Source organism: Rhinolophus sinicus, chromosome 14, assembly GCF_057876585.1.
Source record: "Rhinolophus sinicus isolate RSI-liver-muscle chromosome 14, RSI-T2T, whole genome shotgun sequence".
Lineage (NCBI taxonomy): Eukaryota > Metazoa > Chordata > Mammalia > Chiroptera > Rhinolophidae > Rhinolophus > Rhinolophus sinicus.
Window position 1 is genome coordinate 175,041,847 of NC_142514.1, and position 23,931 is coordinate 175,065,777.

Sequence of the window (23,931 nt, forward strand, 5' to 3'; positions counted from 1 at the left end):
AAACTATGAAGCACTGGAGATATTCTTTAACCTGCACAACTAAATATCACAAGGCCAGGATCAGAACTCAAATAAGAGGGCCAGGCAATCATCCAACTATAATTTAGCAAATTAAAATGTATTTTAAAAATTGTTTTTTAGCTTGAATAGCTATTCCTAACACAAAAGTGTAAAATATTCTAATAAGTGACATAAAGCTGACCAAAAGCTAATACACTCTAGTTCACACACACATTATATAATAAATATTCCTAATTACTATAAAAATGCTAATTATAATTTTACTCCAATACGTGTAACGCTTTTATAGATTCTTATTTTTAATTCCCTGGTAATCAGCTAGTCATGATTTATTTTTATTTGGTACTGTCTTCTTTTTTTCAATTAAGTTCTCTAAAATTATTTTTAATGCTATGAGTAAGCAAGCTCCAAATACCATAACTAAGTGAGGTTAGGTATCAGCTTCACATTATAAAAGTGACACATGACTACAGACTATTAGAGACTCTGAAGTCAATCTAGGGAATCAAATGATCAAGCGGCTAGTAAGTTAAACCCTAAAGCTCAGTACAATTAATTTTCCGGATGCTGAAGCATTCTAAGTAGTTCAGACCAGATTTAGAGGCCAAGTGACAGATGCCACACACAGTTAAACATCTCAATTGATTAAAACTGTTACCAAACTTGATTGCTTCCTAATTTATACAAAGAAAATAGTATACTCAACAAATGTCTCCAGTCAGATTTTCTTAGAATAGACTAAACGGATGTCACCAACAGTGTAACCTATATAAAATGTCTCAAGTATATGAGTAAATTGTTATTTTCTTAAAATACAAAAGCACTATAAATTATATTTTATATATTAATTCACTTCTGATTTTATATTGCCTTTCCTACTCTCATTTTTACTCTGTCCTGTTTATCATAAGTTTTATTTCATTCTGTTATACAGTACATAATGTTGTGAGAACCAAGCAAGATATTAATAAGTAATAAGAAAATCAACTCAACTAAGTACTTTAGGCTAAGTGCCTGATTTTCTATATAAAGCTATTGAATTTTGTTATAACTGACATCTTTATTGAAATGTTGTAGAGTTATGCTCAATATTAATAAAACTTAGTGAGAAATTTACTTTGCCCAATATGTAAAGATCTATGCCAAAGAGCTGTTTTGAATCACAGAGCAAACCAGTCTGACATTTTTGATAGTATTGTTGATTTGTACTTAAAAAGGAGTGTTACTTACATGTCCTGCGTATTGTCCAAATTTCTTCCTTAGCCCAACAGCCAGGCCAGTAAGACATTTTGCTGCCAAAGCCACCAACATGACATTGGTGTCCTTTCCAACTACCTACAAAAAGGGAAAACAAGGAAAACAAAACAGTCAGAGCCCTGTAAAAGGGAACTGAAAACTTACTCTTAAAAGAGCTCTGAAAGCTGTTATGCTAATGGATAGCCTATTATGTTTCCTACAAAACAGGAAAGATTCTTCTTTAACAATATCAAATTTGGGAGATTCCTTTCAGGATGTTTAGTCTCCTATCTTAAAGTTCTACCAATAAAATGTACATAAAACCACAACTTCAAATCACTAACTCTCCATTAGTGGTAGTCTGGGCTGTCAGTGCTGCGTGGTGCTGTAGAGGAGGTTACTCTGATAATGGCAGAGAAGCTGGAGGCGAGCTGATTGCTTCAGGGCAGGGGAAGCCAAAAGAGAGTGCCTCTCTGGAAGACGTCACAAGGCAGCAGCTCTAACACTGACACCCAGGGAGCACCAGCAGAAACTGCTGTAGATACCTTCAAGAAGCTCCTGGGAGTGCTAAATTGCAAATGCCACTGCAACCATTCCTCTGAGGGAGCTTCTGGCCTTGCAGCTGCCATTTTAGTTACCTAATGATCATCAAGTTTACATTTAGAGCCTCTGAGCAGAATCTCCTCCAGCACTGCTTATACTAACTACCACCCTCCTATACGACACCCCACAGAGCCTAGCGCTTATCAAAACTCACAGGTGGTAGGTATAGCTGTGTCAATTTAGCAGGACAGTGACTTGCCTGGGTTCCTTCCTGCTAAGATTTTACTGTGCTATACTGCCCAAGTCACCTGGTGTTAAAAAGCTGCTTTACTTTTAATTGCCCCAAACCCTTGTTTTTCACTCTTTTCCCAGAAGAAGTAATGCTTCCATTTTTTCCTTGGATTTTATCTAGTCCCTAAGATCTGGTAATCTCTAAGGAGAATGTTTCATTCTAGGTTCCCTGAATTAAAAAACCTTTAACGCACAGCAAGCACGGCACCTACAGGTACTCCCCCGAGCTGAGGAGTAAGGATTAAGAGTGTAACACTTATTAAAAACAAGTTAGATGACATAATTTTATAGGCTCTTTATAATGTTATTTCATTTAATATTCACCCAAACCCTATAAAGTAGGTACTGCTATTCTCTCGATTTTGTAGTTTTCAAAAATTAAATGGAGATTAACTTGCTCAAGGTCACAGAGCTAGTAAATACTCGTACAGTAGTGCTGTGGTTCAGACCTCTTGCTCTCCCTCTACAGCACACTCTCCCTCTAAACTCACGTCATGGAAAAATCATTTACTTTATGAGAAGATGAGATCAGGGTCCTAAGAAACATTCTGTCAACATTCTAATTAATTATGATAAATCTATGGAGAAAAAAACTCCATTCAGTCCTGTATTGAACTCACTACCGGCACTTGTAGATGTTTGGATTATTTCTCCTTACCAAAACACCTCTCAGGTATTATTTAGACGCTAGACTTTATATTTAACACTTAAATGTATATCTAGGGTTGGTCATCAAAAACATGCCAGACCCCATTCCAAGAAAGCCTAGTTCAATGAATCTGGCATGGGATTTGGACATCAGTATTTTAATACAGCTCAAAAGGTGATTTTGTTATACCAGCTAAAGGCCCCCCACTCTTAGGAGAATACCTCTCCTTTCCCACTATTAGAGCAGTAACCAGTGGGAGCTGAACCCTAGACAGTGATGATGCTAATGTAAAGCTTTGAAAAGGATCCTGTGAACCTATTATAGTTCAAGATGGTAAAGGATTTTATGAACTTATAGGTGAGTGATGGACCAGGCACCTAGTACATATCTGCCTATCAACACTCATTGTCACACACCCGTTTGACTAAAACAATTGTTCTCAACTGGGAAATGGAAGTGGGGAAGGTAAAGAAGTGTTTATTTTAAAGAAAACTAGTGTATGTGGGGGGACTCCATTCCAGAGTTGAGAAAAACTCAGTGAGTCTATTCTAGACTGGGGAAAGGAAGGTTTAGCTCACAATGTTAATGTAATCTAAATAATGGGAAATGATCTATAATTAAAAGTGCTGTCACTTCTCCCATAAATCTAGGCCTACAATGTAATTTTAGGTAATTATCAATTAGTATTTATCCTTAACTAGAATGTAAGCCACTAGTTAATAGTAATCAAAACAAAAACACTCTTGACAGAGGGAGAAATCAATGAAACCCATCATTATTCTGTTTGGAAATCTATAGTGAATATAAGCAATAATTAATGGAAGAAATGTAGAAAGACCAAGTGTAAAAAAGGTTAATACCACATAGAAAGTCTGGAGATTATACAACAAAACGTCTTAAAAACCCAAATCTTTATCTAAAGATTAAAAATATGTATATATTAATCAACACCTATAGGTAATTAGCAAAGTCAAAGCAACTCCTTGAGGGGCAGAAGGGAGAGGAGAGAGGGAAGACTTACTGTAGAAGAAAGAACTACAACCTGTCAGAACAGGAAAGCCCACAAAATATCAGGTGACAACTCGAAAGACAGTTTAATAAATTATTTCAGGAATACTATAAAGAATTTCAAAACGAATAGGTCTTTCTTTACTCCTTGTGTTAAAGGAAAAAAATTGGGAAATTAGTGGGATTATTTGATAAAGAGAGGAGAGGCTATTTATGGAGGGAAGAGGGATCGGTCTATATTGTATTCTTCAATCTCAAGCTCTTCGATTTCACCATTTTTAATATGTCTCTGTTAAGTCAACATAATATATGAAGTTTGTGTTTACACCTAAGTAAAATCACAAATAAAATATTTTTAAAATGTCATGTTTAGGTCACTTTGTACAGCTGAGGTTAACTTTTCATTGTTTTAAATATTTTAGCCACGTAACTAAGGTTTTTGTCTGTAGCCTCTGACTGATTGCCCTCATTTCAACATGTGAAGAGGGAAAAACATTTCTCCTGCTACTCTAGAGCTCATAGAAATCTATGTCTAGCCAGATATAAAGTCCATGACCCTCTCTGTATAGAATACAGCAAGAGATTACGTTTATATTACAATGCCAGTGGAAATCACAAACCAGTCTTTATCCGAAAAGCTAACATCCTAAGAAAATGCACGTAGAGAACATCGATTAATATTCCTTATTGTCAGATAAGAAAAAATAAAAGCTTTTATTTGAGGCATTGAGAATTCAGTGACAGGGCAGTAAGATTCCTGATAAAAATTATATACTAGAGAATCTGAAAGTCTCTTCAAGGCCACTAGAATCTCACTTTCCCTCTCTTAGTGCCTTCTTCCCCTTCTCTCTTTCTTCCCAGGCTCCAGGTTGGTGCAATCTTTTCCCTCAGGGCAATTCCCTTTAATTACTCTTGCCTGACTCTGGGGCTCTTCAAGATGGAAGACTGATGACTCATCAAAGATTTTGACAAATCATATCCTTGCCTCCAAATCCCACATAAGAGGGAAGCATAGGAAGGCTGACTAGGAGAAAACAGTCCATCCTCATTATTCATGGACTTCGTATTTGCGAATTCACCTACTGGTTAAAATTTATTTATCATCCCCAAATCAATACTCATGGTCCTTTCCTGGTAATTCAGACAAGCACAGAGCTGCGAAAAATTTGAGTTGCCTGCTGTGCATATTTCCTGCTGAGACTGAACAAAGCAATACTCTGCCTCTTCTTTCAGCTCTCATACAGTAAACAAGCATCTTTTTCACGGTCTATTTAATGCCATGTTGGTTTCTTTTTTGTGTGTTTTTTTGCATTTTGATCCTTTCTGTTGGTGCCTTCCCCATTAAAATGACCCCCAAGTGTAGTGCTGAAGTTCTGTCCAGCGCAAAAAAGCTGTGATGTTGTCTTACACAGAAATTATGTGTTAGATAAATTCTTTTCAGGCACAAGTTACAGTGCGGTTGGCTGTGAGTTCAATGTTAATGAATCGATAATATATATTAAATAAAATGTCTTCAAACAGAATTAAACAAGGTTGTGCGTTGTTTTATGTATCATTGATGAAAATGTTATGACTAAAGGTTGCAGGACCCTGTATTTCCCCTACGAACAATGGTTCAGGATTTGCTAATTCAGCATTCATGGTGACTTTATAGACATAATTACCAGGAATAATGAGAATTACTGTACTTACATGTGTATATAATTAAAGATTAACCTCCTCTCCCCACTATTTTAATCCTCTGTAATTTCAGGCTGAGGAAGCAAACAAAGTTTTCAACCCGGTGTATTCAAGATGATGTCTTCAGTTTGTTCTTAAGCTCTATAACTATATCCACAGTGTTTGATCTATACTTTCAGATTTTATGAAAAGCCCCATATACAAAAATATCTGCCAGCAGCACTCAAGTTGGTTAGACTTAAGCAATACCAAGGGGATATTTTCTAAAACTATTTCTTTCTTTTTTTTTGATTGGTTCATTCATTTATTCTTCTTTAGATTCCACATATAAATGAGACCATATGGTATTTGTCTTTCTCTGTCTGACTTATTTTACTTAATATTATGTTCTTTAGGTCCATCAATATTGTTGCAAATGGTAAGATTTCATTCTTCTTTAGGTTTCTTCTTATGTAGTACTTGCATGCTTTAAAATTGACACACGTCCCACATCCTTTGCTTTAGTGTGGCATCATTCGCTATCTAAAAAAAGTCTTCATATTTAATATCTGTCCATTAAATGAAGCCAATTTAAATAGTTCATCCTACAGAATTATAAAACTGGAACAGCTGGGTCTAGATCAGCAAGACCCTCTTTTTCTTAAGGTTTGTACATGCTATCAAACAGCATATTAAAGTCAAAGTGATAAAAAAACAAAGATTAAAAACCAATCCCTCCAAACTAACATGGGACAATTATTTTGAACAATGCTCCCTAAATGGCAATGCAGTTGTGATAAAAAGGATGACTGATAAAGAGAAATTCAACAGCCTGGACTATTGCTGGGATACCAATGTTGAAACTCCTCACATTTACCTTCTTTAATGCTTTTACCAAATCCGCATAATCGCCTGCTTCCAATTTGGGGTTTTTCACTAGTACTTCTACAGCCTCCAGGGCTTCTTTTCTCTCTTGCCATTTTTTCGCTTCCTGCAAGACACAATAGGAGTCACTTATAGAACAGCAAATTAAAGTATTTCTTGCATGCTACTAATTCAAAAATAAATACCTTTTGTTTTCAGAAACTTTTTCTAAAGTTGGTTAAAAAACAAAATTGCAAAACTGTACAGCTAATCAGAATGTTTTGTTCATATATATAAAATTTTTGTTCATATATAAAAAGTATTTTCATAACATTTCATAACCCTAAAGTTCTATAATAAGTAAATGGAATGAGATGACAGAGATTTTTCCTTCTCATTTTCTAAGCAAATATTAGTACGCGGGAATTAAACAGAAGACATTGACAGAAAACATTTCTAGCATATCTGACAGTGGCACAACTACAGGAGAAAGTAATTTCCATACTGACAACATTAAAAAGAGCAGAAAAGAACAATCACATAACCAACAACCAAAACTGTTCTAATTTTGGAGATTAGTTTTCTGGATTGGGGGTAAAATGCTAATCCTTTTGTTTTATAGCCATGAAATAGAATATGCTCTAGTAGAGTTCAAGCAATCATTCAGTAATTTGAATATACACTCTTTGAAAGAACTGGGGATACAAAGAAATGGTGAACTGGTCATCCTAGAGGACATTACAGTTCAATTTATCAAATATTTGCTAATCAGAAGCTTATAGGATACTCAAAGAGCTGATAAAGGAGCGAGGAACATCTTTAGTAAAAAACTACCAGGTCATGACCACCAGGAAAGGAGAAGTAAGTGCGAGCTGCTTTGGTAATACAGCAAGAGGACTCAACCTAGTTTAGGCTGACAGGTAGGATCTCCCCTAAAAGTGATGCTTACGGTGAGATCTAGAAGATAAAGAGGTATTATGAGGTGAATGGGGAAGAAGAATGTTATAGGCAGAAAGAACAACGATGTTAAGGCCCAGAGTTTAGGGGGGGAAAAAACAAGTGTGGCACATTTGATACTGGGAGAAGTTTGGTATGACTGGAGCATAGAGAATGAGAGCAATTAGAGATGTAGCTGAAAGGTAAGCGTGGGCCTCAAGGGCCACAGGACGATTTCAGATATCATCTCTTAAAACCCATGGAAGACACTGAAGGGTTTTAGCGAGGTAATATGAGAAGATTTGTATTTTCAAAAATGACACCTACACCTCTAAATGCATTGTGAAATATGATGGGAAGGAGAAGGAGGCAAGAGCAGAAACAGGGAGTCCTGTAAAAAGACTACTGTAGCATGCAAGGCAAGCTATGATGGTGGTTGGGATAAGACTGTTTCTCAACTGGGGATAATTTTGTCTCTTGGGGTACATTTAGCAACGTCTGGAGACATTTTTGATTATCATGACTTGGAGGAATGTTATTACTTCTAACTGGTGGGTAAGGGCCAGAGATGCTGCTAAACATCCTACAATGCACAGGACAGTCTCCCCAAACAAAGAACTATTTGGGAAAAATTGTCAACAGTGCCAAGGTCAAGAAACCCTGGGGTAAAGTAGTGGCAGTGGGATGGAGAAAAGGGGATGCATTTGAGACATACTTAAAGGTAAAACTGGAATGACAATGAGGAAAACAGAGAAGTTAAAAATAATGTTTGACAGGAAAGATGGCACTGCCTGTAGGCTACATGTGGGTGGGCTCCACACAGGGGTGGTGGCAGCTGTCCCTCTAGCCCTCACCCTGAAGCCTCCGTGTGTCTCTGGTGACTCTCGAGTTGCCGCCCCTCTGCCGGAACCCAGGGGACAGTTCCTGTTGCAGGCAACTAAGAACCCTGACTAATATAGAGAAGTCAAATGACTTTCCCAAAGTTATCCAGCCAGCAAACAGAAATTTTGCCTCAAACGTAGGAATGCAAACATGATGGCTGGAGCTGGAGCAACCATCTTGAATCAGGATATGACACTGGCCCGTGCATGGAAGCTGTGTGTTGAGAAGTGCAGAGCAACAGGGTAGAAGAACTCTGGATCCCAGTGACTGAGGAGCTATCATTAATCCTGGATTTTCAATGTTAACATTTGCAAAAAATAAACATCTACCTTGTCTAAGCCAAAAAAAAAAAAAAGAATAATATTCGAGTTTTTGGTAAGGAGTGTTAAAAAAGTGCAATATCATGTTTCCCTGAAAATAAGGCCTAATCAGAAAATAAGCCCTAGCATGATTTTTCAGGATGACATCCCCTGAATATAAGCCCTAATATGTCTTTTGGAGCAAAACTTAATATACGGCCTGGTCTTATTTTCGGGGAAACACTGTAGTAGGTATATATGCAAAGTAGTGTGGGAACAAAGAAGCAGCAACTGATTCAGCCTACTAGGGAAGATCCAGATGGAAGCGGCACACCAGGACATGGCTCACAGAGCATTCTCTAGTTTTACTTAAGTAATTATTTAAAATGAAATAAATGAAAGAAGTGTACTAGTACTTACAATTTTGTCATAAAAGTCCTTGGGAAGTTTGGAAAGAATTTCTACTGCTTCCAAAAGCTCGTAAGCATCTATTTGTGGCACTTCATCACCATCGTCACCACCTTCCAGGAGAAAAACAAAACAAACCTTAAAAATCGATGGTTTTACTATCAGTCCTTTCACACCCCTCATGGAATCTTGATACAGACGGGATCAGCGTTATTAGTGCCATATACAACTTATTAAGAGGCAATCCTACAAAGTGTGCCTAGTGAACGTAGGTTCTTGTGCTAGGGCCCGTTCTTGCTAATTTTTATAGAAACCAGTGTTTAAAACTGGCTTACCTCCCTCAGCATCTCCACCAGCAGACTGTTGCTGTTCCAATTTCGCTTCTAGTTCCTGCTGGGAACGCAGAAATCGAGTTGGTCTAGGAGCACCTGTTGGCAGTTTGACCCATTCTTCTTCTAGTTCTTTCAACTGCAAATATCATAAAATATTTTAGAAACATATATACATCTCCACTGTTAGGGAACATACTTAACGTTTATATTTAATAACACATCAGAATTTAATTTCTTCATTATGTGACTAAAGAGACAAACAGGATAAATTTAAATTGCATACATTCTGTAGCATAAGTCAAACTGAGTTATATTTACTATACTGAAGATGTATGACCAAGCACATAGAAAAAATAATAAAGTCCATTTTTTAGGACACTTTCATTAGTCTATGAATTCAGATATATTTGTATCAGATAAAGTCTCCAAAACCAATTGTAACAAAAATAAAGATAATATTAGTTTGGACAAAATACATTTTAAGTCCTGTCACCAAGAATATTCTACAGGGATCTTCTAAAATGCTGTAGGTTAAACATTAACATACTGGAATCACCGAATGTGTGGTATTTAACTTGAGAGGACAAAGTAACAGCAGAGACAGTTGGCTATGTTCAGAAAAATCAACTTGAGTTTAAAATTAAGAATGAGAAGTAATTATTAATATTTCTAAGGACAGAATATCAACAACAGTGAAAGGAAGGAACTATCTTCATATTAACCTTTTGCAAAGACAACCCCAAACTTTGTGCCTCACCTGAACAGAGTTTATGTTCTGTAACGGGGGCCTCAGGGCATCGCGAATCCATCTGTAAATCTCCACAGCAATTAGTTTGGCTTCATCTCGAACAGCCTTCTCTCGAGACTCAAAGAGTTTTGGCAACACTTTGATAATTGGCTTAAGCAAGATGATTTTGGAACCAAATTCACTAGAAGTAAAAAAAATTGGGGAAAAAAATGTCAACATGCAACATGCTTGGGTAAAGTGTTTGTTTCATTCACTTAAACATAGTTCCATACCTATATATTATAATAATAGAGTTATGTAGGTTGAGTTTTAAGGCACAAAATAAAAAAGGGGACACATAATCCCATGTATGTTTAGATATCATTCTTCCAAGAATACTATTTATGTAGGGTCTAAAATAATATTATCATTTAAAAACTAACTTTCTAGGTAACGAGACGAGGAATAATTCAAGTCTACAAAGGATCAACACTTACGCAGTATCTTAAATACATATGTATATACATATACAAGCTTAAAAATATAAATAAGTCAGTTTATAGATATTTAGATGAGTGAAATCTGCTTTTAATAAACTTTCAATAGTTCTTATAACTGAAGTAGTTCAGTCCACTCGAGCGATCACTAATCCTGGCAGTTTTGTGTTTCATTCCTGAAGCTATCGCATTGTAACTCCAGGCAACTTAAATCTCTTTCCTTTAGTTTTCTAAGGGGAAAACAGTTGCATTCTGACTTCTTTTAAAAAGGTAACACATTTAACTTTACATATCTGTCACATACTATATTTTTAAGGTCCCAACTGGCCAAATTTAGTTTTCTGATTCACTGCTAACATTTCTGAACAACAAATTCTGGAGCAAGAAGGATTTAGTTATGAAAGAACACTGAAATTCTTGGTAGGACCCATATATATTATTTATCTATTATCCAATGTGTACAAATTTATCTCACATGCATAAGTGTAACAAAATTTTTCAGTAATAGCTCCTGACATACTCCAATAGGCTAAAGAATGAGACTGAAAATACTCTCCCCAGACAGCAATATTTAAGACACCTGGTTCTGTAAATAGTTTAAATACAGACATCTTAACATGAAACTGAACTAGATAACTTCCAAGACTACCTTTAAATATCTCTTTTATTTTCATAGAAAAGAATGTTTTAACTTGGCTCAGCTGACCTTTAAGATTAAAGGGAAATCAGAACTGATGGTGATGGTAAACTATTCTTTTAAGGATACTCATCACGGCACCTGAAGAACCTAACATTTGGGATCTCCTAATTTTCTTTTACATTACTACTGTTTCGTCTGATTTTGTGTTTGTTTCACTATCTTGGCCTGCTTCTGAAAGATTAAAAACAAAAACAGAAACAGATGGAGCTAGTCCATAGGAAAAAGACACCTTAACAAAGCAAAAGCTAATCCTGATACTAAACATTACTATAGAAAAAACAAAAAAAGCCCGTTTTAGGGCCCCCGGAACATTTTTAAGTTTTCGGAAGCTACCACTAACACAGACAGCTTGAGGCAGCTCTAGAACCTAGACTGAACAGCTTGAACTGAAGGTTCTTGAAGGTCCCAGAGAGCTATCTAGTTTCACTATAGATTCTGGGATGCTTTAGGACAAATAAAGAACCATACAGGAATGGGACTAAATAACAACATCTATAAGGAAGACATAAGAAGATATACCTAACGTGTTCTTTTTCTACCCTTCTTCTCCCAGTCAGCTTAAAATGAAGTAACCAGAGTTTATAGCATTCTACACCAGAAACTACTAATTTAAATGGAGATTAGAATATAATACATATTTTTTTATTAGAGATCCAATACTAAGGACAGAACAGATCTACTGATACTAGCAGTCTTGATAAGCAAGTCAATTCACTTAATTTCTAGGATGACAGAATAAGCATACTACTTACTATTCAAAAACACACATGCCTACTATACTATACTAGGCCAGAAACGAGGAAAAATTTATCATACAAAAATCTAAGTGAAAGTCAAATTTTATAAAAGAACATTATGAACCAAGCGGAAGAATGTATAAATTGAGGATAGTTTAACAAAATTTAAGAATTTTGATACTTTCATGTAAGATAAACACGAAAGGAAGCATTTTCTCCAAGAAGTAGGTCATATATAACATCACGTGAGTTGAGTTGGGATGATGTCCGCTCTCATAGGCCACACATTTAAGGTTTCACTAGAGCTGCTTTCTAAAGTATCTCATGTGGATAGTATTGGGGACAGGGTATCAGATTAGAAGGACTGCCAAATCAGAACAAACTAGTGGTTTGTCTAATTCAGATTTCTACAGCAAATTACAGCCACTGGTTCCTGAAAGAGATCCTATTCAAGAAAAACTTCACTGCCAAACAACAAGAAAGTCTAGGATTGAAAATAACTTATTACACAAGAGTAGAAGTTATTTTGTATTTGCTGTCGCTGTACTTCTGTTTAAAGACATACAGCATTTGCTTCTACTTTACTAAAAAGGCAATTAAGCAAAGGTTTGCTCTAGCCAACAAACTGACTTTAGCCAACATTTCAAAGTATATAAACTTATGCTTGAGGACACCAAGAGAGAAGGAGCTGCTTAAATGCCCCGAGGAGTGCTTTTCCACAAAAAGGCCAATTCATAATCTGAGAACAGGTCAGAAATATCCCCTGCTCACTTTCATTACAAAGGGATTTAGGTAAAGTAACTATACTGCACATTTGAAGGCTAAAATTAGGGAATACAAAGTGCCACACTTGAGGAATGACTTCAGCTTTTCCAGGTCACCTTCCCGGTTGGTGTAGCGTGCCAAGTCAAATCCAGCAGTTTTCATTTCTGGTTAAACCAGGAACCCAAACGCAACTGAGACATTCTAGATAATAAAACTGAAGTGAAAAGAAAGGGTCTTACCTTAAGGCTTTCCTCAGTGTCTCTATACAGGCCACTATGATCTTGGGGTTCTTACTGTCCAGGCCTTTTAGGAGCTCTTCTTGCACAGCCTCTCCTTTCTCTATCTCTATGTACATCAAACAAATCTCGATGCCCAGCTCCTTGGCTTTGGCTTTGGGTTGGTTGAACACTTTACTTACAACACCTGACACAACTTCTCCTGTGGTTCTGTAATGTAGATTATAAACAACCACCACACACGTTAGTAAAAAAAGTTGGAAAAAGGTCATGGAAGGTGATAGGGAAATCACCTACACTTTAGAAAAATGCTTAGAAATAAAGTAAATGAGTCTCTAATTTTTTAATTTATGTTCAAGAACATTAAAAAACTTATGCAAACCATAAAAGTTTAAGACATCACACCAGACAATAACACAGAACCACAGATTCTTATAAATGTAGAAAATTCAAATAAGAAAGCAACAATTCCTTGAAATCTCACTACCCGGAGACAACTCAACTTTTTGGCATTCACCCTTCCATACTTTTCTATATGCGCATATATATATACATGTATGTGTACATATATATATGCATACACACACACATATACAGATACAGTTTACGAAAATAGGATTAAGGAATCCTTGCTTTTTTGAAATTTCTTTAAAAAGTCATTTTAAACACTTAAGACAAGAGAATTTCTGCACAGAGGGAACGGATATGCACCTTTAGTAACAAAAGGCTGCTCCCAACTCCTTGGTAAAACTTTATAGTGACTTTATTGCTTCGAATCTCTTCTAAATTAAATAAAACCTGGACTATTAGAAATTAGAGGAATTGAGTGGGTTGGAATTACAGGCAGCATTTGTCAAAAAAGTTTCTGATAGCAGAAGAAAAATGAAATAAAAAAAGCAATGAGTTCATTAATAGCAAGGGAAACTTGGTGATGCTGGTTAGCAAAACTGTCAAATTATGCTTATGATTGTCTTTATTGGTATAATCTTTGAAGTATATATTTCTTGTGCACATTTGTGTGTGTGTGTGTGTGGGGGGGGCTCCTTTTGATGATATCAAGACTAGAGTTAGAAAAATTAGGTTTATGAGGTATGGGAGAGCAGAGTGACTAGAAACATCTATTATCCGTAGCTCAAGTGAAACAGACTGAGAGCCACAGAGGTTGTCTATGTAGCATTACCTCTCCTAAGAGATAAAAATGCCTAATGACCACAGGGAGAAAGATGTGATTCTAGGATCGCCTAGCTGGGAAGCCTTGTGGAAAAAGATTTTTGTAATGCCCAAATGTTTTCAGTGAAATGCTAATAATTCTTTGCTGACAACCTCTGTTTCTTCTAGAAGTTACTGAAGATTATCCTTCTTGGTCTAGAGTAATTTCCATACAAAAGACTCAAAAGGAAAAAAGTCACTTGCTCATCAAACCTTAAGGTAAAAACAAGATCTGATTTCTAATTTGCTCTTCTTTACAGATCTCATATACCATTTAGACTTCTGAGAACAGATAAAGACTCAATGAAAAAAACAAGTATCAAAGGAGCTATGAAACTAAGAAAATTAATATATTTTAAAAGTACTAAGAACTAAGGACGGTGATCCATAAAGATAGACAGATTAACCCAGGTAGTGCCCAACAGGGGTTTCTACCCAGAATATGGAAAGAAACTACTTACTTTCCTGCTACATGGGCATTTTCGACATAAACAAGTGCAGCTTCTAACCCTTTCAACTGAACCACTGCGTTGGAATCAGTCACAAATTTTTTGATCAATCCTAAAAATTTGGACCATTCTGGGCTCTTTTCATCCTTTATTTTCTGGAAGATCTTCAGGGCTTCTTCATACCCATTTAACCTTGCTTTCCACAGCTAAAAGAAAAATAGTATTTTGAAAAACAAAATTTAATGATATTATCATTTACTGTTAACTAAGGGGGCAGTAAAAATAACTACTCTATACCAGGTAATTTAAATAAAGGACCCCATGATAGGAAATAAAACAAGGTCTTAAGAAATTCAGATAGTTTTCCAAGAAGATAAACTAATAAACTTTCTTTTGTAAGTATTTAATTTGTATGATATTCTGCCAAGGCCATCTAAAATTCCTAATAGGCCATTATAAATGTATCTCACTTGGTATCCAAGTATTAGTTATTACTTCTTTATAATATGGCATATTTTTAAAGATGTGACAGTTCAAACATGAGAAATCATCCTGCTGAAACCACCCAATCTCCAAAGTACGCTGTTTTTCAGTTGTACTGTGTAATCATTAGGCAGCTTTATACACAGCAGCTACACAGTATAACTACTGACAAAACAAGCCAATGACACTGAAATTTGAGTTCCAGAAAAGTCTCACCTTGTGTTCACATTTCTGATCAACCGGCAGTTTCATCCACTCACTGTCATCTCCCATTGTGCTTCCAGTTTCTCCTTAGAGTTAAGAGTAATTCCTGGACAGATAAAAATTGATAACTATTAAGTCTAGCATCAAGCAATCTCTTAAGAAAAAAAGACTTTTCTGAGATTATTCTTTATCATGCATGCACCAGTAAGATTAAAAAGCCCATTCTTTGTTTATATGCCCATTTAATTCCATTAACAGAACATTTAAAAAGTAAAAGGAAAAAAGTCAATAAAAAATCTAAATAAATCTAGAAAGAACAGATATTTATTTTTTAAAATGATGCTTACATATTTTTCCAAATGGGAACTTTTTAGATACATGTCAAAGCTAGGATAAAACTGAAGAGCTGAGCTACTTGGCCTTTTGAAAGGGCAAGAGAAGAGTTTCAAAGAAAGTTGTACTTTCAACCATTAACCTAAAATTCCTTACAGAAAATAACCAATAGGGAAAAATCTCAATGCTACCCAGTTCTCTACCTAATTCTGGTAAATATGACTTTAGTCAATGTTTACATAAACTAGTAAAAAATTAAAACTAGTGAAAAATTAAATCCCTAAATGAACTCTTCCTTTATAAACTTTATAATTAAACCATTTTTTTAGTGAGGTTTATTGTCAACACTCCTTTAATAACTTTATGCTATTGATTTGGATAACATTTCTTTCTGATTATAAAAGTAATATGTTAACTGCAAAAAATCTGAAAAGTACAGAAAATACATAAAGAAGGAAAGTATTAAAACACAATTTCGCATTGTGTGCTCACCACCCAGAGTCAGTTCTACCATTCCCCCTCCCCACTTACCCTCTGGTAACCACTAATGTGGTTATAGCACACAATATGATATACAGATGATGTATTAAAGAATTGTACACCTCAAACCTATGTAATTTTACTAACCACTGTCACCCCAATAAATTAATTTAAAAAACCCCACATAATTTCACCACCAATTAGTAACTGTGATGAACACTGAAGTGTGTATCCACTTGAGTCCTTCCAGATTTTTTTCAATGCACATACAGTGTATAAATTATATGGAAAAAAAAGAGGGCAGATTCTCTTACAATCTTTTTCTTATAAGGTCACAAACATTTCCCCATATTTGAGAACATGATATTTAAAGGCTGCATAGCACTCTATTTTATCATCAATCCTATTGCTGGACATTTAAATTGTTTCCAATTTTCAATATTATAAACACAGGAGAGATTCTGCTTCCCCAGTCCAGGTGTGAAATAAAATATATCTTCAATAAATATTTGTTTAATGAATATATACTTTGATACTGTGTTTCCCCGAAAATAAGACCTAGCCAGACCATCAGCTCTAATGTGTCTTTTGGAGCAAAAATTAATGTAAGACCAGGTCTTAGGAGCTGATGGTCTGGCTAGGTCTTATTTTCGGGGAAACACGGTAGTGTCTACTATGAACAGGCACGTAAAAGTCCTTTTTAAACATGTTGAATCACTTTGTACTAACAACTACACAAAAGAAAGATATTATTCTCACTTTACACACTAGGCTCACAAAGATTAAGTAACTTGCCAAACACAACAAAAGTGGTAGGCAGTGAGATCATAATACGATTCAAAGTCTATGCCTCTTCCTTTACAACTTGTTCCCTCCAATCAAAATGTAGGAAATGTTCCAGGGAAAGTTAAATACTCAAAGACTGAATTGTAAAAAGTTTATTAATGTGGCACTTTCACTGAGGCTTCTTTCCCAAATCCCCAGGACCCTGGGAAACAACAGCAGCGCATTTTGGAGCAGGAGTCAAACTTTAATAACGAATCTACAGTAACTCTAATACAGCTGTGGCAGGAGATGAAACGGTACAACAGTTTGGAAAACAGTATGCATTATGTAAGTTAAAGATGCACATAGCCCACCATCCAGCAACTCCATTCCAAGGTATATACCCTAGATATTGATGCCAACTGCACTGGAAGACATATACAAGGATATTCAAAGCATTGTTCTTTATAAAAGTCAAAAGTTGGAAACACTTCACAAGTTCATCAAGAAGAGAATGAATAAATAGTGGTATATAAACTCAGTGCAGTATTATACAGCAACAAGAATGAATGAACTATGCAGTGCTTCCTAAACTCTATAGTGATGGACCAGTCTTTTTAAAATTTTTTCAAATAATTGTACTGATGTTTGTAAAATACAATAAAAATTAATTATTAGATCTGTGTATTTTTAAAGTTCCCCAAGTAAATGCAAAATAGTCCGGTCACCATGTAAAACAATTTTGTGGTTTCTTAAAAAACAAATACAGAATTATCATATGGCGCTGCAATTCCACTCCTCGGGATGTACCCAAAGAACTGAAAACAGGAATTCCAAATACGCACGAGCATACATGCATGTTCATAGCAGCACTATACACAAGAGCCAAAAAAAAACAGCCCATATGTCCATCAATGGATGGAATAAACAAACTGTGGTATGTACACACAATGGACTATTACTTAGCCATAAAAGGGACTGAAGTACATACATGCTGCAACCTGGATGAACTTTACAAACATGATGCTAAGGAAAAGAAGCCAAACACAAAAGGTCCCATGTTGTATGATTCCATTCTACGAAATATCCAGAATAGATCAATCCATAGAGACGGAATGTAGACTGGTGGTTGCCAGGGGTTGGGTGGGGAGAAGGGGCAAATGGGTAGAAACTGCTTCCTGGGTAAGGAGTTTTACTGTGGAATGACGGAAATGTTTTAGAACTGGATAGGGGTGGTAGCTGCACAACATTGTGTATGTATAAAATGCCATTTGAATTGTTCACTTTAAAATTGTTAAGTTTTATTTTTGTGAATTTCACTTCAATACATTTTTTTTAAGTTCCAAGGTGATTCTAATGTGCAGCCTGCAGTTGAAAACCTCTAATGTTACTTTCTTGGCACAAGTTTGAGCTGCAAAAGCAACCTTTCCCATCTGTTTTTCAGAGAAACACTCAATGAAAGCTTTTAAAACATTTTCCAACCAAGAGAATATGAGCAATAATATTCAACCATCAGCATTCTGAGTCCACTACAATATTTTTCTTTTTTTCCTGTTGGTTAAAAGAAACAGGTTAGCCAACCTAACTGCCTCATGTAAAATTTAGATGCCATTTTTGTGTTATACTTTCTGAAATGGCTTCTACTACTTTATAGCCTGAGTTTTTTAAAGTTGGTATTTATGATCTTTCTATTAAAAGGAAAGGCTTGCTTCATACTACAACCTCCCCAGCCACTGAAATAATGGGTACAGTGTTTGTGTATGCATGTGACACTGAGGGCTCTTGTTCTGTCTTTGTTTGTCTTTTCCAGGATTGATATACTAAGGGAAAAAAGCACATCTTCACTAATTTCCCCCATAGTTATTTTAATTATAAAATTAACTTTAGAATTTAATTTTTTTACATATACAAGAAAACATATGCAATGTTTGTGAGCTATGAAGCATTCTAATAAAACTGACCTACTACCCAGTCTGATAATTCAAACACTATCTGCGTTTCTTTCCTACCCTTCCCTCCTCCCCACAGAAGCACTTTCCTGAAGTTTGTTTAGTTCTATGCCATAGTCACAGTCATATATTCCTAAACAACAAAATTAATTCCGCTTGTTTGTGAGCTTTAGAAAAATGTTAGCATACTGTTTGTAATCTTCATAATTGGCTTTTTTCATTCAAAATTTCATTTGTAAAATTCTCAAAGTGTGGTCCAAAGACTTGTGCTGGTTCACAACTTATCATTCAGAGATTAAGTACAGAAATGGAAATAAGAGTTTAGAAACAACCATAGTTCCTATTCTAGCTTCTTTTATTATTATGGTGGTTTGAGGAACTGAAACAAGTTCAGCAAGGCTAAAGTATAAAATGCAACAAGGAAAGTAAGCGGGCTGTAGAGTCAGGCTGGAAAGTAGTCAAGATCAGACCCTAAAAGGTCTTATAAGCAATGTTAAGGAATTTGGACTTTATCCCAAAGGTAAAAGGAGACTTTGAAGGAATATAAGTAGGAAAACTTGCAGACACTATCAAACTTGCATTTTTTGAAGACCATGTGATATAATTGTAAAAGCAATGTAAAGCATGGCTTGGAAGGCAGTAACAATGGAGGGAAATCAGTTAGACGGCTGTGGTCTAAATGAAGGTGATGGCAACTTGGACCTAAGGGTAGCACCCTGTTTCCCCGAAAATAAGACCGAGCCGGACCATCAGCTCTAACACGTCTTTTGGAGCAAAAAATTAATATAAGACCGGATATTATATTATATTGTAATATATTATATTATATTATATTATATTATATTATATTATATTATATTATATTATATTCTAGGACCTGGTCTTATAGTAACGTAAGACCAGGTATTATATTATATTATACCTAGTCTTATAGTGAAATAAGTCTTATAGTAAAATAAGACTGGGTCTTATATTAATTTTTGTTCCAAAAGATGCATTAGAGCTGATTGTCTGGCTAGGTCTTATTTTCGGGGAAACATGATAGCAATGCAGATGGAGAAAAATGGATGGATTTTAGAGACATAAAGAATGTCAAAGAACGTCCTTACTGAGTACATGTACAAGGGCTGAAAGAGGGATGAAGGTGAGTTTTGGACAAGCTGAGTTTGAGATGCATGCTAGACAAGTGTGGATGTGTGTAGCAGTCACTTCAGTAGGGGAGACTGGTCTAAAAGAGATTTCTTGATTCCTAGTTTGGTGATATGCCTATAATTTGTATACATATGGTTTCTAGATTATCTACAGTGAAAATTATTCACGCTTTATAAATAATAAGATTTATTTTGGTCATTACCTAACCTAATGAAAATAAAAAGAGCAAAAGAGAGTACACGAGAAAGACAAGTTTGTTTGCCTCCAAAGGAACTCAGGTAATTTAGAGAAATTTAAAACAGCAAGAGGAAATCATCCCCAATCAGCAGCTGCCTAATAATCAAGTCTAACCACCTAATTGGGCCTTAAGACACTGTTAACCTGCCCTTGCACAGGAGAGGAATGACTCCAGTTTTAACTGTAATTGTGGCTACCCACGCAGTCCAAACCCCTACCTCCACCCTGCGGCAACCCCTGTTCCACTGAGAGTTGGCTCTAACAGTTGAAAAGGAAAATCTTTCCTTGAGATTAACAGAAATACAACGGGTGGTAGACTATGATCTCTGTATTAGTTTTAAACTTTGGACTATAATTCTAGAATATTTGGGGTAGGGATCATTAAAGTAACTACTATTTGAACTATGCCTCTATCTGCAAAGTTTAACCATTATCACAAAAGAAAGTAAAAGCCTTGGGAACATTCAGAACTTATTCAGGAAGTAATGAAGATGGAGAAAAGTGGACAGAGGGGGCCGGCCCGGTGACTCAGGCGGTTGGAGCTCCGTGCTCCTAACTCCGAAGGCTGCCGGTTCGATTCCCACATGGGCCAGTGGGCTCTCAACCACAAGGTTGCCAGGTTCGATTTCCTGCAAGGCATGGTGGGCAGAATCCCCTGCAACTAAGATTGAACACAGCACCTTGAGCTGGGCTGCCACTGAGCACCTGGATGGCTCAGTTGGTTGGAATGCGTCCCCTCAACCACAAGGTTGCCAGTTCGACTCCCACAAAGGATGGTGGGCTGCGCCCCCTGCAACTAGTAACAGCAACTGGACCTGGAGCTGAGCTGCGACCTCCACAACTAAGACTGAAAGGACAACAACTTGAAGCTGAACGGCACCCTCCACAACCAAGATTGAAAGGACAACAACTTGGAAAAAATCCTGGAAAAATACACACTATTCCCCAATAAAGTCCTGTTCCCCTTCCCACCCCCCCAAAAAAAAACACACCTAAAAAAAAAAAAAAGAATAATGCTGCTATGAACATGCGTGTGCAAATATCTCTTTAAAAAAAAAGTGGACAGAATATGTGTAGAATAAAACTTAACAATTTCATGAAAAGTCACACAAGTTAATGTCCTGAATGATCTCTTTAGAGAAATGTAGTACTGTTTTCAATATACACAGCAAATTAAAACCAAACTAACATTCATAATAACCAAAGAGTGGTAACAAGCCAAATGTCCATCAAGAGATGCATACACAAATAAAATGTGGTAAATCCATACAATGGAATATTACTCAGTAATAAAAAGAAATGAAGCTCTGTAAAGAACTCCTAAAACTCAACAACAAAAACCAAATTAAACAATGGGCAAAGGACCTGAACAGAAGTTTCTCCAAAGAAGAGATACAAATGGCCAATAAGCACATGAAAAGATGCTCAACATTACTAATCATTAAGCAAATCAAAACTACAATTAGATACCACCTCACACCCACCAGGATGCTACTATAAAAAACACACACCCAAAAACATTAAAAAACAAGTGCTGACAGTATATGGAGAAACTGGAACCCTTGCACACTGTTGGTGGAAATGTAAAATGGTACAGCTGCTGTGGAAAATAGTATGGTAGTTGCTCAAAAAATTAAAAATAGAATGACCATATGATCCAGCTATTGCACTTTTAGGTATATGCCCAAAAGAATTGAAAGCAAGGTCTCAAAAAGGTATTTGTAGTAGCTAAAATGTGGAAGCAACCAAAGTGTTTATTAAGCAAAAAGTAGTATATACATACAATGGAGTATTATTCAGCCTTAAAAAGGGAAGAAATTCTGACATACGCTACAACCTAGATGAACTTTGAGGACATTATGCTAAGTGAAATAAGCCAGTCACAGAGTGACAAATGCTGTTTGATTCTATGTACACAAGGTACTTAGAGTAGTCAAAACCATACAGACAGAAAGTAGAATGGTTAATGCCAGAGGACGGATGGAGTAGGGGGATAGTGGGTTGTTGTTTAACGGGTATGAAGTTTCACAAGATGAAAAGAATTGTGGAGATGGATGGTGATGATGGTTGTACAACATTCTGAATGTATTTAATACCACTGAACTGCAACTTAAAAATGGTTAAGATAGTAATAGTAAATTTTGCATTATGTGTATTTTATCACAATAAAAAAGAAGAAATGAAATACGATACATAGCTACATCGGTTAACCTTGAAAACATTATGCTACGTCACAAAGGACCATATATTGTATGATTCCATTTACATGAAATATCCAGAGTAGGCAAATCTATATAGAGAAAAAGTAGATCATTAGTTGCCTAGGATTGGGGTGTTTGGAGATATTAGAAGGGTGATAACCAAGTGGTGCGGGGTTTCTTTTTGAAATAATAAAAATATTCTAAAATTGAATGTGATGACGATTGCACCAATCTATGAATATACCAAAAGTCATTGACTTGTACACTTTAAATGAGTGAATGCTATGTGAATTATATACTTCATTAAAACTGTTTAAACACAAACTAACAAAAAAGTTTACTAACAAAAGTCCTTAGGAGACAAGAATTATTTGTTAAAGCTACCAATCATTTTACATGTGCATAGGTTGGCTGTAAAGGTTAGAGTCCTATCTAATTGTAGGATCTAGTAATAAGGAATTACTCCATTCCAATTTTACCTAAGTTCATTCACTAAATTTCCCTATGGGTAAACCATGATATGTTCAAGGAGTTCACAGGAGTACAAGATGTATAAACAAATAATCATAATACAAGATACAATGCTTGTGGAAACGGACATTGGCAAGGGACAAATAAGGGTTATAGGAGTTCAGAGATAGGATTAACCACCAGTGAATGAGGATGGTCAGTGAAAATCTCGTACCTAGAAAGGATTGCATCTGAACTTAGTGATGAATGGGTGGGCTTTTTCAAAAACACAGGAGTGGAAGAGGAGACATTCTACACTGAGAAAACAAAGAAGGCGAAGTCTGGGATGTAGGAAAATACTGAGCATATTTAGGGAACACTGAATGGTTCCATTTATTTGCGTGTAAGATCAGAAAGGTACACTAGGGTTAGTCAGGTAGAATCTTGAACATAAAGCTAAACAGCAGAGGATGCTGATGAACTGAAGCAGGGCAGTGACATGATTCTATTTACTTTAGAAAAATAAATCTAGGTTGGTAGATGAGGGTAAAAGGGATCATATATATAGTGATGGAAGGAGACTTGACTCTGGGTGGTGAACATACAATGTGATATATAGATGATGTATTACAGAAGTGTACACCTGAAACCAATGTAACTTTACTAACAATTGTCACCCCAATAAACTTTAATTAAAAAAAAAATCTAGGGGGAGGGAAAAAAATCTATGTAGAATGAACTGGAAGAGAAAGTAGAGAGAGTCTTGATAGGAAACTGCAGTATTCCAGCACAAAGATAAGTAAGAGCCATAAATAGGGGTCTTGGCAGTAGGAATGGAAAGGGTGGGCAGGGGAGACGGAAAGGAGTTACATTAAAGAAGTAGAATCAACAAGCCTTAGCAACTAAGGATGTGGGAGTAGGAAGAAGAGTCTAGTAGGAGACTCCTGTCTAGGTGATGGGGGAACAGAAAAATATGTCAGAAAGAAGTTCTGGGTTGTTTGGGGGAAGTAATGGAGAGGTGAGGTGAGGAATATGGTAAGTTTGGTTTTAGACTTGAGAAATATGATCTTTAAGTGGTTAGAAATGTGGCACCAGGGATGAACAGAGGGTTCTGGATTTTATAAACATAAACACAGGAAACCAACTTTTCACTACATGGCAAGGTTTGATACATTAAGAGTGAATAAAATTACCAACAAAGAGAAGCATTAATAAAATTAATTTGAACT

At 36.0% G+C, this 23,931-nt stretch overlaps 1 protein-coding gene across 5 annotated transcripts in view; it reads right to left on the minus strand.

Annotated features, from left to right (window-relative positions):
• Positions 1-23,931, minus strand: part of CKAP5 (cytoskeleton associated protein 5) — an 87,298-nt gene that overhangs the window by 43,994 nt on the left and 19,373 nt on the right. For all 5 annotated transcript variants that reach the window (XM_019743673.3, XM_019743671.3, XM_019743669.3 and 2 more), the window contains exons 2-9: positions 15,148-15,241; positions 14,461-14,654; positions 12,794-13,000; positions 9,886-10,057; positions 9,132-9,264; positions 8,809-8,909; positions 6,285-6,398; positions 1,252-1,356 (exon numbers count right to left, since the gene is read on the minus strand). In XM_019743673.3, coding sequence (XP_019599232.2) covers positions 1,252-1,356; positions 6,285-6,398; positions 8,809-8,909; positions 9,132-9,264; positions 9,886-10,057; positions 12,794-13,000; positions 14,461-14,654; positions 15,148-15,204 — 1,083 coding nt within the window. In that variant the 5' untranslated portion in view covers positions 15,205-15,241. The remainder of the gene's footprint in view (positions 1-1,251; positions 1,357-6,284; positions 6,399-8,808; positions 8,910-9,131; positions 9,265-9,885; positions 10,058-12,793; positions 13,001-14,460; positions 14,655-15,147; positions 15,242-23,931) is intronic.